This window comes from Cyrtonyx montezumae, unplaced genomic scaffold, assembly GCF_038088225.1.
Source record: "Cyrtonyx montezumae isolate F1298 unplaced genomic scaffold, pur_monq_1.0 scaffold_3, whole genome shotgun sequence".
NCBI classification, from domain to species: domain Eukaryota; kingdom Metazoa; phylum Chordata; class Aves; order Galliformes; family Odontophoridae; genus Cyrtonyx; species Cyrtonyx montezumae.
The window spans coordinates 46749870-46765583 of record NW_027072034.1 but is presented as its reverse complement, the minus strand read 5'-3'; the positions used below and the strand labels follow the sequence as shown (position 1 = coordinate 46765583).

Here is a 15714-nt window from a genome sequence, read left to right as displayed (position 1 = left end):
GTTGTGATTGTTGTCAAAAGCTTTAGACAAAAACTTTTAGACAAACTTTCTATAATATCTCTACCTGTTGAATGTATATACATACTTTTTCTATCTGTCAGTAAAATTGCAGTGAGCAATTTCCTTAAACTTAAGCTTGCTTTGTCTGCCACTGCTGGTATCTCCTTCATGTCAGCCCATGTGGAGCCCCTGAATCTGTTTTGACTGGTGACTACACTCAGGAAAATTTCATTGTTGGTATGTGAACTAAAGCTTTTCAAGACCAACTAGCAGAAATTAAATAACAGCTGTAAGCCAGCGAGAACATGAAAAAGAAGTTTCTTGGCTAACAGTGTCAAAAAAGCCAACAGATTCCTCACAGAGAAGTCATGGAGGACCTTGCTGATCTCTCACAAAGGAGGACTGTAAAGTATTTAAGAAAATTAACAACACCATGTAATTAATGATGAGTAGATGTTGAAAACAATTATTTCTCTATTTCTTGGAATTCTGTTTGACTTCCTCTAATAGGCTAGTATAAGCCAGAAGGATATTATCTTTGTGAAATCCTTAGGTCGTGCCTAGCCACAGATCTGATGTTAACAAATGGCATGTGGGAAACTTTTGAATTTAATGCCGGAATAGTAACATTTTTAGAAAATATTCTTAAGTAAGAATGGACTCTGTGATGTGAATTCATTAAAAAAAGGAGTAAGATCAAAAATGAAATGCTATGTAATAAAACTGAAAATCAGTCACTTTTTTAGCACTAGTCTTTGATCCATGTATTTATTATAACCCTCTCAGCTAATCGGAAAATAGGCTACAAAAACTGTCCTGTAATAAAATAATGGATTCAGCAGTCCTTGAACAAAGTGTCCTATTCCCTTTAGAATACTTGTATTAAAATTTAACATCTGGAACAGAGAGCACATCTCTGTTAATGGAACTGACCACATCCACCAACCAAAATACAGGAGTAATGAAATTAATATATTGACTTTGAACACTTAGCATTTATTTCATACAATATAGGCACGGTTAAAAAACATCTGAAAGCACTTCAAAATCAAAAGAGCACTAAGGATTTTGCAGGAGGATTGCATGGCTGCATGGAAACAAGTGCACTTTATGAAAACACATCCTTTAACATCGTGCAAGCACATTTCTTAAAGTCCTAAGGATACTTCATAAAGCTCAAGCTTAATTTGTATCATGGTTCCCGTGAGATTTTGGAGCTTGGCTGCATGATGTACCAAATATATACTTCCTCCTAGATTAAGTCTGTCAACTTCTCAAAGGGATATGATGTCAGGATTACTATAACAACTCCAAGATGCAGCTTGTTCTCAGTTTAATAATTGAAATAACATAGCAAATGGGGTGAAAAAAAACAAACATTCATGCAAGTGTTGAGCTAATACTAGGGCTGTCAAAATAACTTCTATAAAAGCAAAATTTCCTCTTCATTTTCTCCCATATTCTAACAACTCTACCATTGAGCAGTTCCATATGTAGCAATAGAAAACCAATTTTCCTAGTCCAAAGCCCAAAAAAGATACCTGGTAAAGGAAGAGTTTCAATAGATTCAAAATGTTTTGAGTTTTGAGGAGCAAAACTCTCATCAGAAATTGTTTCAAAGTTCTCACCATAAACAAGTTAAAATCCAAGACATGGAAGTACTATGAACAAACATGCATGTTTACGTACAAAATTATTTCTTGGATAACACATAGCCTTATAAAGCAGGGACTGCTATATATAGCAAGTCATCACCTTTCACATGCAAACTTACAGGATGTTAAAACAGTATTATGAAAGAGCATACTATCATTTCTGAAGGTAGAGAAAAATAAAAGAGTTTTACAGCATAGTACATACCATGAAAGCAGTATGCTGTATCTTTGTTCATCTGAAAAGGTTTTGATCTCTAAAATTACTTTAGTAATTTTTTTCTAATACAGAACTTCTAAACCTATGCTACTGTGGAACAAGTGAAAACAATAATATTGCCTTCTAACACATGCTCCTAAAGGTATTCATCAAGATATAGCTTAGAAGATGACACAGGGACAAGTGACTTCTTACACTTTCTAAAGGTCAGTGAACTCTCTATAAGGGGCAATCTCAGAATAGAGATCCTGCCCCTTGGCTGCTAACCCTTAAATGAGAGTGAGGAGGGGTGGACCCTGGGCCTGGTTGCCCAGGTGCATTGCTTGCAGGAGTGTGCCCTGGGTTAGCCACACCTTCTCATCTGGTACTCAATCACTGATTCAGGCCGTGACCTAGCAATCCTCATATAGCTACTCCTACACTTATACTGGGAGTGTGGTTTCATAGTGTGGGTTTAGTATTAACGCATGGGCTTCTGCCCATTTTTCTGATACAATGATACTGAAAAGTTATTTGAAAAATTAAGCTGATAAATTTATAGAATGCAGATTCAGAAAAATCACCAGTACAAAACTGGATTTACTATCCTTCTAACAATAATACATATTTCCTTGCATAGAATAAGCCATTATGTTGAAATTAAACAAGCTGTACAGAATTCTTAGCACATTAAATAGCCACTGGGATTATGTTTGTGCTTAAATACAAGAGCAGATGTATGAAAAATCCTAAAATCAACAAACTGTGATAATCCTTGTCAGATTAATGCCATACCATATGTTGGTGTACTCTCTCTCCTTCCAGGACCACTTGTTCTTCCTTTGTCATACTCATAGCAGTATAAAACTGCATCTTCTTCAACCACATTAAAACGCTTTCGATACTCCTGGTCAAGAAATGAGTTTGGAGATTCGGATCCTGTATGAACTGGTTTGCCCACAGTATGTCTGCCGACATCATCACACGGGAGATTTCCTTTTTCATCCCTTTAGTAAATAAGAGAGATTTTTTAATATATTGAAATAAATCATTCATTTATATTTTTATTTTTTAATGGGAGTACTTCATTAAAAAAGGGAAAATGTCAGTATGTAACACAAACTGCAAATATACACAATTGTCCAAAATCAAGTTCACATACTGAGTGTGTATGCATACGCATGCATCTACTAGTTATCTCACACATCTTTGCTCATTTGCTTCCATTGCAGACTGTATCTTAAAGGCTTCTTTAGAATAGAATCATACAAATAAAGTTCACGTGCGCCTACTCTTTTTACAATGACTTTTTTTTTTAATTTTTTTTTTTTATATTATACTAGCACTTAGTAACTTAGGGCAAGGAAATAATGTTGGTCTTTCGTGTGCGCTTCTAAATCAAATAGTTTTTTTGAATCAATAGACTTTTTGAATCAAATACTTTTAAGATATGGCTATATGATAAGCACGGACAAATTCAATCTGATTTCTTACAAACTAACCTCACAGCAAGAACAATCTACAGACATTTGATGCAGCGCTGTAGAAGGCAATTTGGGCCTTCAAGGTGTCACAGGTATACCCATGCAGTATCAAAAAGAATGCATGACAATTTATTATGAGCTGCTATCCCAGGACAGGAATTTATTACAAGGAAAACACTTCACAATCTACATAGAAAACCCCAAGCAGATTGCTCACCACCCATTCTATGAAAATCTAAACTACTGAAGGGCATCACTTAAGAGAGAGCTCTACCTGTGGCAGGAGCCCTCTCCTTGCACTAGGTAAATAAGGGCTCTGAAAAACTGCTGATATGGCTGTGTTTGGGGATGGCTGCAAAAAACCTAATGAGACAATCATTTCTGACCAGCAAAACTCATGGGAGGCTACTCATGAGTAGCTGTCTCCATATGTCCTCATTGTAGAGTTTCTGTTCCACTAGATCACCAAGTAAATGTATGTGGTTGTGCTGGCAGCTGTAGCATCTGTGGGTGTCATCACTAGGACAGCATGGTTTTGGGGTTTCACAATTTACACCAAAATATCAAATCTTTTATTCAATTCAAGGAATGAAAGGTGAGCATTTTATTTTTTAAAGCTTCCCCTTGGAACAGCAACAACAAACTAAGGAACAGATTCTGAACAATTTGATTGAATCCAAAATAAAGGCATGCATAAATATAATTAATCATAGGAAAAAAAAAAACCCACAAAAAAAACCCCCACAACAAAACTCAAATAAATGTCAAAACAGGTAATTCAGAAACACTGTATTGTATGTGACAGCTTTGTGAATTGAACTACAGTTCACTAGGTTCTAGCTGTCAAAGTGAAAACTGTACAGCTTAAAGCACCTTGTATTAATACGTATTATAATATTTAATCAGAATTGGTCCAAACTGGTGCATTAACAACCATTAAGATGTTATTAATAAATAGCCAAAATGCATGCTGGAAATATTAGTTTATAGAGCTAAACTTAAAAACTGCTGAATTATGGATATCTAATAAAAATACTTCAAGAAAGAGAATATATTCCTCATCAAATAATAGAAATATTTTTGTGGTAGTAAACATGATCAGCATCAGTACAAAGGCACTGTTTCTTTCCAGACAGTACAGTTTTGGCTGCAAGAGTGACATGTCTTTGCCACATAAGTGTACATTATAAGAGCAATTAAAGACTGTGTTTTGTTTGGTGTTTCTGCTTTTTTTTTTCTTTTTTAATCTCTGCAGAAACGAAACCAGACTAGACAGTATATAATGCAGGGATGAGGAAGGAAGATAGGATTCAGCTTATGGCTTCAAGAAAGGCCCGTGGTATCATCTAAATCATGAAGTAGAAAGTCACTTTCTTGACCTGGAAGGTTTTTTTCATCTCTCTGAAGAGTAAGAATTAATCACAGAATCATGATTTCTCCTCCCCACAAGGCAATTTAATTTGCCATCTACCTCACTCTCAGACAGCCCCCAGGAAATTCTTGTCAGTATCAGGTCACAAATCTTATTAATTGGCTAGAAGAGCTACTGGTAGAAGAGCCTAAGAAAAACTCAGGTACCAGAAACTCAGGTATAGGAAATTCAGATACAAGAAAGGACATGCTGCCCTTACCGGGTTTGTAAGAAAGTAAACTAAAAGATCATTTAAAAGTCATTTAAAAATACATTTAAAAGTAATTTAAAAAATACATTGACTGGATATTTCACATCTGATACAGAAATATTAGAAATGCTGGTTCCTCCTAAATACATCCCTAGGCTTCTGGCTGGTTACTGCCATCCTTCTGGATATATTTATATGCCGTAATTCTCCTACAATTTTAGGAAAGCAACATCAGTGTATATTACAAAATTATATTGAATCATTTAAGAATATGAGAAGGTAGGTTGATGAATCCCACACTAAGATGTAATCCTGAGAACTGCTCAGACACAGATGAAATGTGTATGAAAAGAAAATTAGTATAGCAGAACAAAGCAGCGCTATTGTTGTCAAAGCTACAAAGTTACTTGCTTTTATCACAGCCTCCATTGTTGCACCATAGTTCTTAGGCAAGGGAACAAACACTTTTCATAGTTACATAGTTAGCGTTTTGGACAGTTTTTCTCTTTTGAAGGAGAATGACTCTGTTAAGGCAGTAGGCTCTCACACAGTTGAGAAAACGAAGCACCAAACCTGTTAAAAGACTTGTCTGTTTTGCAGACAAGAGTCTGGTTGTTGCGGACCTCATTCAGAATATCTTCCCTTAAACAACTCCCCTGTAATATTATCAGCCTAATCCTGCACTGTCAGTCAATAATCACATAGGAACAGAATGGTCAGCTGTTCTACAGGTATCTTTGACAATGAATAGTAACTGTTGTGAACATTTTTTTTACCTCGGAACATAAGGTTCTGTTGGAGGAGGGGGTATATAAAGATCCTGGAGTGCAGAGCTGTCTCTTTTTGTAGGTGTGCTGATAGTGCTGGATGGTGTAGCAACACTGCTTGTAGGACTTCTGGGAATAAGAGGCTGGTTCGAAAGAGACAAAAAATCATCACAATTATCCTTAAATATTATTTACTTGTAACTGATATAGCTAAAGAAAAACTCTACGATTCATAAAGTTAAAGAAATAGCAGTTCTAATCTTCTATATAGTTTTAAACTGTCTGAAAAAAATAGCAGTTCTGTTTAGGGAGGTGCATCTATGAATGGACATGTATTGTGCATATAAAATTGGCTCATCTGATCGCATCTTTCTTTTTTCCCCTTTGCACAACTAGAGTACTGCCAGTGCTCATGAAAATAGTAATTAGTAGGGCCACTGGTGAAATCTTTATGAGTAAATAGCATATAGAATCCAGTGAATTCCTTTATTGACTAACATTATAAAGAATAAACCTAGTGTTTAAATGTTCATAAGTAGGCATTAAATTGAATGTCATCTCCCATCTGTTCTACAGCTTAGGAATTAGCTGTAAAAGCTTCGGTTTGTGTCTGCAGGTCCTATAAAGTCAGGTGCTAAATCCTCAAGAGCACACGTGCTACAATACTGAATAAACTGGAGATTATTATTATTCTTTACTCTCCTAGGTACACTTTTCACAAAGTAAATCACAGGTGAAAAAAAAAATTGCAAGATAATAATGCATTCCAGCTATCTTTCCCATCCAAAAACGACCCTTCCTCTTAAACACAACTTTATCTCTTTCTCAAATTAAGCATGATTTTGTCCTTCAATTTAGCTAGCTAAATAATGACCATATATCTGAAGACTTTATTAAATCACTGTAGGACTGGAAATTATAGCATGATTTGCTACCACTCTCTATACTGTTGCAAATGCAGAAAAATGAAATGAGAAGCAAATTTAGGCTGCTCTAGTCTAATTAATAATGTCTTCCTTAATGCTTCCTGGCTTGTCTGGTAGTTAAACATAAGCAGAAGAAAAAGCAAGTGTAGCACTATCTTCTCACACCATAAAATTTAAATCTAATATTAAAAAAAAAATGCTGAGCTTTGTTTTGTAAGAATACGTTCTCCTGCATCTTTTTGGAAGTGAAGTCTCTGAAGAAAAAGGTTTTGGGAAGACACAGTGTGCACAGCTATAATTTATGAATTAAATAACTGCTGGAGGGCACAAATTTCACACAGCATTTGTGACAGAGAAGGTCTGAGCATTGACCAAATGAATGTGCAAAAAGATCCTTCAGCCAGCACTATGAAGATCAGTGTATGACAGACAAAGAAAGCACTGTGAGAGCTACCAGTTCATATTTTCTAGATATTAACCTTGATACTCAAGAACACAAACATTTTCAAAAGTTTTTTCTTTAACAAGGTAGCAATGAATCCTTTTAAATTTACGCTCATCAAACAAGCATTCTCCACTGCATAACTTTTTTTTTTCAAACTGTAAGAAGAACGCATGCCACTTAGGAAACCTCAGGCATCCTTTAACTGGATTCTGTTGTGTTTCTTACAACAGAGCAGTTAGATTTATCTCGAATATAATGAACTGTATGTTTAAAAATTTATTGTTAAAACATTCTAAATGTAGACGTGAAAAGAGGACTATAAATTAAAAATATATTCTCTTGTTGAATGCAGAAATTCATCTCCTATAAACAATGATACTGCTAAATTCCTTTGTTGCTTAATAGAGATAAATGTGAGTATTCTGTAAACACACCAATGAAAGACAGCCAGTACTTACAGGAAGAGAGGGAGAAAGACACACATAAAACCAGACAGGTAAAAGACTTTACAACCACTAAAAACAAGGAGAAGACTGAAGACTGCAAAAATAAGACTAAAAGTGGTGGCAAAGCTGGGGGAAGAAAGGAAAAATAAATAAATAAATAAATAAATAAAACAAGGAAAACTCTTTCAGAGGAACAAAAACGTTATAGTTTAAACTTTCATGTGACACTGTAGCCACAGATGTTCTTGAAGCACTTCATAAAGCAATGCCTTTGTTTTCCCTTCCCAATACTTTGCATTATTATAAGTACACATTGCAGATTGCTGAGTGGTTTGTAAAACTGTTTTTCTCCTAAGCCAAAATAATTTTATCACCAGGATCATGTTTACACTTGCTAAGTCCAAGCCATTGTTGTTTATAACTCATATTGATAGAACTGTGAGAGGAACATAAGCTGAGTAGATGGATTTGCTCTTCAACATGTTGAAGAGGACAGCTTTTTATGTGAACAAATCAGTAAATAAGAGGAAACAGGATTATAGAGACTAATAATTAATAGAATTTTATGTTTTCTGTCACATGTGGAAATTCATGCCCAAGTATAACTGCAGATCAATGAGCCCATACCCATTCTGGCCAGCTGCTGGAGGGCTACAAAACACAGGTAAAGAATTCCCCAGAATCACCTGGACTTAGCTATTTAAATGCTAACGAGATGTACTTCATTTCTGGGATACAATTTTGATGAAACCTGAGTATTCTACCTTATAACATCACAAGTACTTGAGAATACATGGCCCAGCTATGCTGGTTGGCTTGTCCTCCAGAACAGTTCGATGGGAGACTGAAAATCAATGGAAGTTGCATGTTTTTGAGAAATGCAAAATTTGGATCATATTTTGGCTAGGTAAAATGGTTAGAATACTAAGTGCTACCAGAAAAGATAGCGTTCACTGTACAACACATATACACAAGAGCTCTAAAGGTAAAATAGTAATAAAATATAGTACAAGAGAATGCATAATCTTGTAGGATCACCCCAAAACTTACTAGAGTATCTTATGTTTTTTATGTACCTAGGTCACACCGCCAAACTCAACTCTTTGGATCATTTTCACAAAAGCAGAAAAACTTTGTTCCAGAAAAACTGGAACAAAAGGAGAAAACCAAATTTAAAGACAGGCCATTGCTATTTTTTTTACATTTATCGCCATTTAATTTGATAAATCAGTGAGTTATTTTAAAAGAAATGCAATGTGGTAAAAGCATTCAGATGTGCTTTCATGTCAGTAGCTAAACACACTGAGAGCACTGCAGTAGCTACCACCTTGTGGATCTAGGAGTTCATCTTTTATTTTGTAATGAATTAAAAGTCTGAGGCCCTCCTTGTTCAAATGGTAGCCTTCAGAACCTTCAGGGTGCAGGTAAGGTGCACCTTCAAGTCATTTTACACTGCAGTTCTGAGACACATCAATCATTCAACTTAAGTCAATCTGTGTGTCCGCAAGTAAATCAGATCACGTTCATCCTATAGGTCAATGGCAATCATTTAGTAGACTATATTATGCCATGTAGGCACACTGAACATAAAATCACATAGAACTCCAGCTCCAGTATGTCTGATTTAGATGCCTTGGAGAGCAGTGTTATCACTGAGTCAACTTTCCTCCAACGACTAGAACTTCCTCCTGCTGCAGTCCCTTTTGGCAGGCTGGCCACACAAGTGGGAATCCTGAATCAGCAATAAACCTAAAATGTTTTCAGGACCAATGATTTAAATACTTAACCCATGGGATCAACCTGACAGAGAAAGTTTAGAAGTTATGTACTATAACTAGAATATCCTCAAAAATATCCCACATAAAGCTCTACATCAATGTTAATCTCCAATGAGCAATACAGAATTCATGTTTCAATACACTTTGGAGTATTGTTTCTCAAACATTCTGGATACACCATTCTCCTTCAGAATTATTAGTCATCATGGATCCCTTACCAAATTGACAGCTATCCGGAAAATAGAAAATTAACTTCACTTACAACAGCAAAGTTTCTCCATGAGAGAGAAATAAGATGTAAAAAGTTCCTGTAATTACTGAGTGACAGCACATATGTATTGACTTGCACTTCTACAAGAGCTGCAGTACTCTGGTTAGCTTAGCCCTGTGGTCCCCTCCCTCCTCCTTGGTACCAGGAGCTAGCTCTGCTTTTCTCATTTCCAATCCTAAAGAATCTGAGATTGACAACTTTTGTTCTTACTTTTTTATTTTTTTTGTTTCTTTTTTCTATAAACAATGAATGTAATTAATAATTAATATGTATCATCTTAAATTCTTTTTAATGTTTTTTAGAACTCTTAGAACCCTTTATCAACTCCCTTGGTAGTTGCAATATATAGTTTGAGAAACATTGCTCCACACAAAGGCATACAATTTTTAAAATATAAACAAAACCAACACAAGTTTTTAAGTGGTAATATCTTTACACAGTATTTGCAGTAATAAACAGATTTTACCGTTAATGTATGTTTTCAAATTGGACCAAGATATTACGATTAACTGAACAAAATCTTTCCAATAACAAACTTTTTATAAGATGAACATGACATGAAGTAATGAAATTCTCTAGCTAAACCCAGTCAGAATTAATTTTAACAATACTGCAAAAAATGCCCAGTTCCCATGTAGTTAAAAGACAGCTAAGCAACTAAAGACTCAACAATTTAGTATTTTACTCAAATTTAATGATTAAAAAATGTAATGTCATGAATTCTAATCATATATTATTCAAATAGAATATAACATTGTCTATAGCTGAATGAAGGAAGCAGTATAATGAAGAAAAATACTGAATAATAATAAAAGCAGCATTTTTTCTCAGTCCAAGGACTCTGCTGTTGCTTCTTAGAAGGCTGAAATGTTGAACATAGCACAGTAGAGATATGATGTGTATCTAATGCAATATAGAGATTATTTAAAAAAAAAAAATACAGATACCAAGGTCTCAGCAATTTTTTAACAGTAAAATTTAATTACATATAAACAATACAGTGAACTACTTTAAATATACAAAAGATTACATTTAAATAAGTTTGATGAAGTGTGTGGCAGAACAGTGAAGAGAAGTCAAAAGGTTTTTTCCAAGTCAAGACACAAGATGGCAGCTGGACCTGCCCCCACCCTCACTGACATCAGTAAAATTCGCAGGGCTTAGTAAAAATTAGCTGAAGTGTGACCACTCCTTTTTAATCTTTTCAAGATACTGGATGAAGCGTCTTCACACCACAGTTAAAGTCTAGTTTTGTTTGACTAATTACAAAGAATTTTCCAGAAGAAAAAGATGGCTTTGCAGTTAGAGTCTCACTAACATGATGATAGCAATTCAGAGAATCTAAAAATCTTCTTTACCAAACCTTCCATCCTTGTTCGAACTGCAGTTCAGAGAGCCTTCCTTTGAATCCTCCCAAGAATAACAAAGTAGGAAGAAGAAATGAAAGAGACCATCTAGAGTAGACAAGTTTTATTTATGTTGTGATTTGAACTGCCAGCTGATTGCTCTGGGGACAGACAAAAATCTGGAGAGTTCCAAGATAATTAAATCACTTCTATCTTGAACGAGAGAAGTAAAAAAATAAAATAAATAAAGATGAAACTTATTTTTTTGTTTAATATATTCATTAACTATCAGAAGTTCACTAACATTGCAATCTGAAATACCAGTGTATCAGAGGAATTAACCAAAAGGTAAATTTAGTAAGACTTATCTTGCAGGCATAACATCTTAATATTTGTAGTACAATACCATATTAATGAATACCTTAAATTGCAAAGACAAAAAAATAAAAAAAATAACAAAAAAATCCCCAAGGCCATAGCTGCCTAATTCAGATTTTATAAAAGCACTAAAAAAACAACATAGGCTGAAAATCTCATGACTTCCAACATTCTGAAATGATTCCAGAATGTGTTGAGAAAGAACTTTGATAACTGCAAGAAGTGGGATTCTGATGGATATTAAAAGAGATAACCATCAGGTAGCTGAAAATAAAACAAAAGCCCAAGCCACTTCCTTTAATCAGGACACTGGGGAAAAGAGAAGAATGGATGTTTTCCTTTCAGTACTGATTGACCTTATAGATGGAGTTAACGCACTTGTACATACACACTTGTTATGTACTAGTTCGTAGCACAGCCATAGCTAGTTGTACTGTTCTTCTTTACATCAAGCCACTAGATATCAGTTTCAGGACTCTACACGGACTGTGTAGGATACTATGTGCCAAGTCACACCCCAGATTGATTGATATACTGGTCGCACCTCCATACTGCCTGAACTGGAAGACTCCTCCAGACTTCCTAATTTGCGGGCACACTTCCTGTTTCTCTGTGAAATCCAGCTTTTCATGCAGCTGCAAATGGCAAACCTCATGCCCCTACATAGAAACATAAACTAAACAAGCAGAATGCATCTTACCAGTGCCTAAACACTATCCATTTTCAGCAAAAATTAATCTTTAAAATTTTTCAATTAAAAAATCCCAGTGTAAATCTCAATGTTTCATATTTTAATAACTGAAATATTTACGTTTGTTCTAGCAGCCATTAAAGATCCTCACAGATGGTGTGCATACAAAAACTTAGTCTGTTTTTGTCAGCCCCCTTACACTGGGGCAAATTTCCACTTTTCCAACTCAGTCACTGCAATTTGTGACACCGCATTTTTCCTCTGTTCACCCCGTTTGCAGAGCCAATCAAAAAACACAGCAATCAGTTTTCAGATCCTAATTCACATTTTATTACAATTTCATCTCCATAACTTAAATTTTAAAGTCTCTTGAGGCTTTTGTTCATATTTAAACAGAATTATTACACTGAGTCATAATGTCTTTATGGTTTGTGTTTGTTGAATTATACATATGGTTCAATTAACTTAGCTCTGGGATGACAGCACAGTTATAATGTCCTCAATTATTTCATGATATTCTGATATAGGAAAAAGTGTAATCATAATTTTCCATTTCCAAAGGTGATGGAAGTACTGCTCTTCCTTTTATCATTTTTTATCTTTTTTTCCTGTTTGCTATCATGTTTACTTTGTCCTCTCTCACTAACTTCAAAGCGCAAATTAAAGAAATGCATATTTATGTGAATTTGGAACAAAATAAATTTTGGAACAGCCACAATGTTATTTCAATCGCAGAATGTAGTGGTTTTTTTTTTTTTTTTGGAAGATTCTTTTCCCCAACATTTTCTGTCTTTCATAATAGATAAATACTGGAATAGGAAAATAGGAGCTATTAAAACATTTTTATTAGCTGTATTTATTATCTCAATTTTTATATTACTATTTTTTTACTGTATATTTTAATAGCTATACAATCAATTATACTGTATTGTTTTTACTGCTTTTTATTGATCAAGCATACAGCAGCAATTTCACACTATGGCTGCATTTAATACCAATGAACTTTAACATCTGTTCACCTCTCATTTGCATAAATTAACAACAAAAATCTCCACAATAAGCAGCCTCTGAAGTTTGTCTTCATGTCACCCTGGAGCTTTTCGGATAATCTATTTAGGAAAACTGCTGTTTTTCACACTAAAATCACAAATTACAACAGACACACATGTACACTGCACACAAAAGTGATGATGTTCTGGCCTTTTTCCTGGTGTATCAGAATAGCATCATGATACTGCAACAATCTCCTTAATATTTACCTATGTCTCTATTTAAACTCATATTAGCCTAGAAAATAACCAGATCTTCAATGCTATCAGAAGAAAAAGCCAATAACGAATAAAAACATCTATGTTCTCTTTCACTTAATCTTATAGCATTACAGAAATCCTCTATGTAGACTCAGTTTCACCTTGTCTAACAGGGGTAATCTGCATTTGATCTAGCTGTCCACAGCTTTTTTATCATCAAATGGAGAGAAAGAGGTATGTGTATGCTCCATTCCGCTGTCAACTAAGGTAGATCAATTTAAAACTCATTAAGACGAATGAAACTGAGACTGTCCTGTTATATAAGTTGAAGAGCACCTTAGTATCTACATTGAACAAAAGATAATTCGATGTAAATAAGAGCCAAATAGAACAAACTACAAGAAATTTTGTTTCTAGAACTGAATGTGGAGTTTCAAACATGCTCACAGCTTTATCTCATGACTGTTTTCACTGTAACAGGCCTATAGGAATCCTCACATTCTTTCTAGACTTTGTTTAGATTGTTTTTGTTCAATTTCTTCCCACCCTTTTGATTTAATTGCCTACTTGCTAAGGTCAATAGCTTGTTGCATAAATTTCTGTTGTGTAATCTTCAGTTGAATTATTCTGGAGGCAAATGATAGACTGAAGTTTATATACTGAACCAAACTCATCCAAAAAGGATACCAACTGAAAGCATTTGAGCTCATTTAAAGCAGTGAAGCAATGATATGCATTTTTCATCTGTACTGATACTCTCACTAAAGCTATGATAAAAAAGCATAGCCTTCAAGTATGGACATTCATAGACTCTAATCAGGCATACAGATCAGCAATTTTGTGTTTAGATACTCATTTTTGGTTGAAAGTTTATGTCACATATATTGTCAATGCTTTATATCTGGAGAACCAAGACATACCGATCTTTTATAAACTTATTCAGTTTGACTGACAATGAGGTATTCAACGATGGTAACATAAACGTATAAAAATATACAGTGGAAAGAAGTTCTTCAATATATCAGTTCTTTTTACGAATCCACTATTATTTTAAAAGGCAAACACCACAGCCATTAGCAGTGGCATTTCCACATCTCATTTTCTTTTCTCCTGAACTAGGTGAAAATCTTTTCTCTCTCAAGTGTACTTACTTTTAGATTAGACTTTTTATTGTGGCAGTAAAAATGTACTGAAGAATGCATTTGTTATGTAAAGAAAATAAAATTCTAAACATTGCCCTATCTGAACTGAATTTAAAAAAGAGATTATTTTTTCAGTTCCATCTGTTGGTTACATACTTTCATCAGTCTGAGATAACTTTTATTTCCTAGAGAAATCCATCACACTAGCATTTTATCCTAGAGTGAAACATGAAAGCTTTAATGAAACCATCTCATGGTTTTCAGCACATTGCAGGTTTACTAAAAATAAAGATCCAGCTGGCCATCCTCTACTAAACCCATGTGCAGTGGTTCCTTCTCAAGGAAAATTTTGAGAAACATGCAGATTTATTTATATGGGCAAATTTTGTGGTCAAGTGTTTTGTGGAAGAAAATCACTGCATACATTTTCCTACAATTTCATGACCAATCAAACTGAGTATTAAAGATCTCCTATGTCTCTCTTTCTTTGAAGTTATAATGTATGGAAAGCTTAACAAGAAGATAAATGAAAATCTAAGTTTCTTAAGTATGCTTTCTTCCCTATGGCTAGGGAAGTTTTTGGGACTACTTTTCCACATTGCAAAGCACTTTGCTGATAACTTATGAACTTTGATAAGTTCTACTAACAGGTTTAATTTCAATTGAGCCTATGAGAACAAACTGCAGAGAAATCATTTCAGAAACAATTTTTCAAAGCATACAAGAGTAAATCCATATGCTGCTGAGATGAAGCACAATAAAGCATCACTGAGATAGTTTATAGCTAAAATGATGGTGTATGACTTATGATTAAGCTTCATTACCTGCAGAGCAAGGGGCTTCCATCTCATATTTTTCAGTAAAGCTGGTGCTGAGGTAAGCATGCTCTGAGGTCGCTTTTTCAAAGTTAAGATAACACCACTCGGATCCTCTCGTAGTGCATTCACCAAATTTTTCAACTGCCACCCCACCTGGTAACCAGTAAAATCATTACAATAAAATTGAGGTACAATATTCAATATGTAATGTTCCCTTTTTAAATAATATTAGTAAAATAACATAATAGGAGCGTATATAAATTTTAAAGATAAACTCTAGAAATACTAAAAGAATTACTGCATAAAAATAATGTCAACTAAAATAATTATTATAATGCATTCAGATGGATATGCATAATTTCACGTTTCAGAATTAATAAACTATTGTTACTGCACTGTAAAAACACAGTCAAACCTCAAAGTGTTTTTAAAAATTGCTCCATACACAGACTTTAGAAACCAGAAGGTTAAAAAGCCCTGGCTTTTGCTCATACACTTC

At 34.5% G+C, this 15714-nt stretch overlaps 1 protein-coding gene across 3 annotated transcripts in view; it reads right to left on the bottom strand.

Moving 5' to 3' along the window:
- CNKSR2 (connector enhancer of kinase suppressor of Ras 2) overlaps positions 1-15714 on the bottom strand; it is a 204006-nt gene that overhangs the window by 76432 nt on the left and 111860 nt on the right. For 2 of the 3 annotated variants that reach the window (XM_065741460.1, XM_065741462.1), the window contains exons 9-11: positions 15222-15368; positions 5734-5867; positions 2647-2858 (exon numbers count right to left, since the gene is read on the bottom strand). In XM_065741460.1, the coding sequence (XP_065597532.1) occupies positions 2647-2858; positions 5734-5867; positions 15222-15368 (493 nt within the window). The remainder of the gene's footprint in view (positions 1-2646; positions 2859-5733; positions 5868-15221; positions 15369-15714) is intronic. The other variant, XM_065741461.1, reaches the window with a different exon arrangement.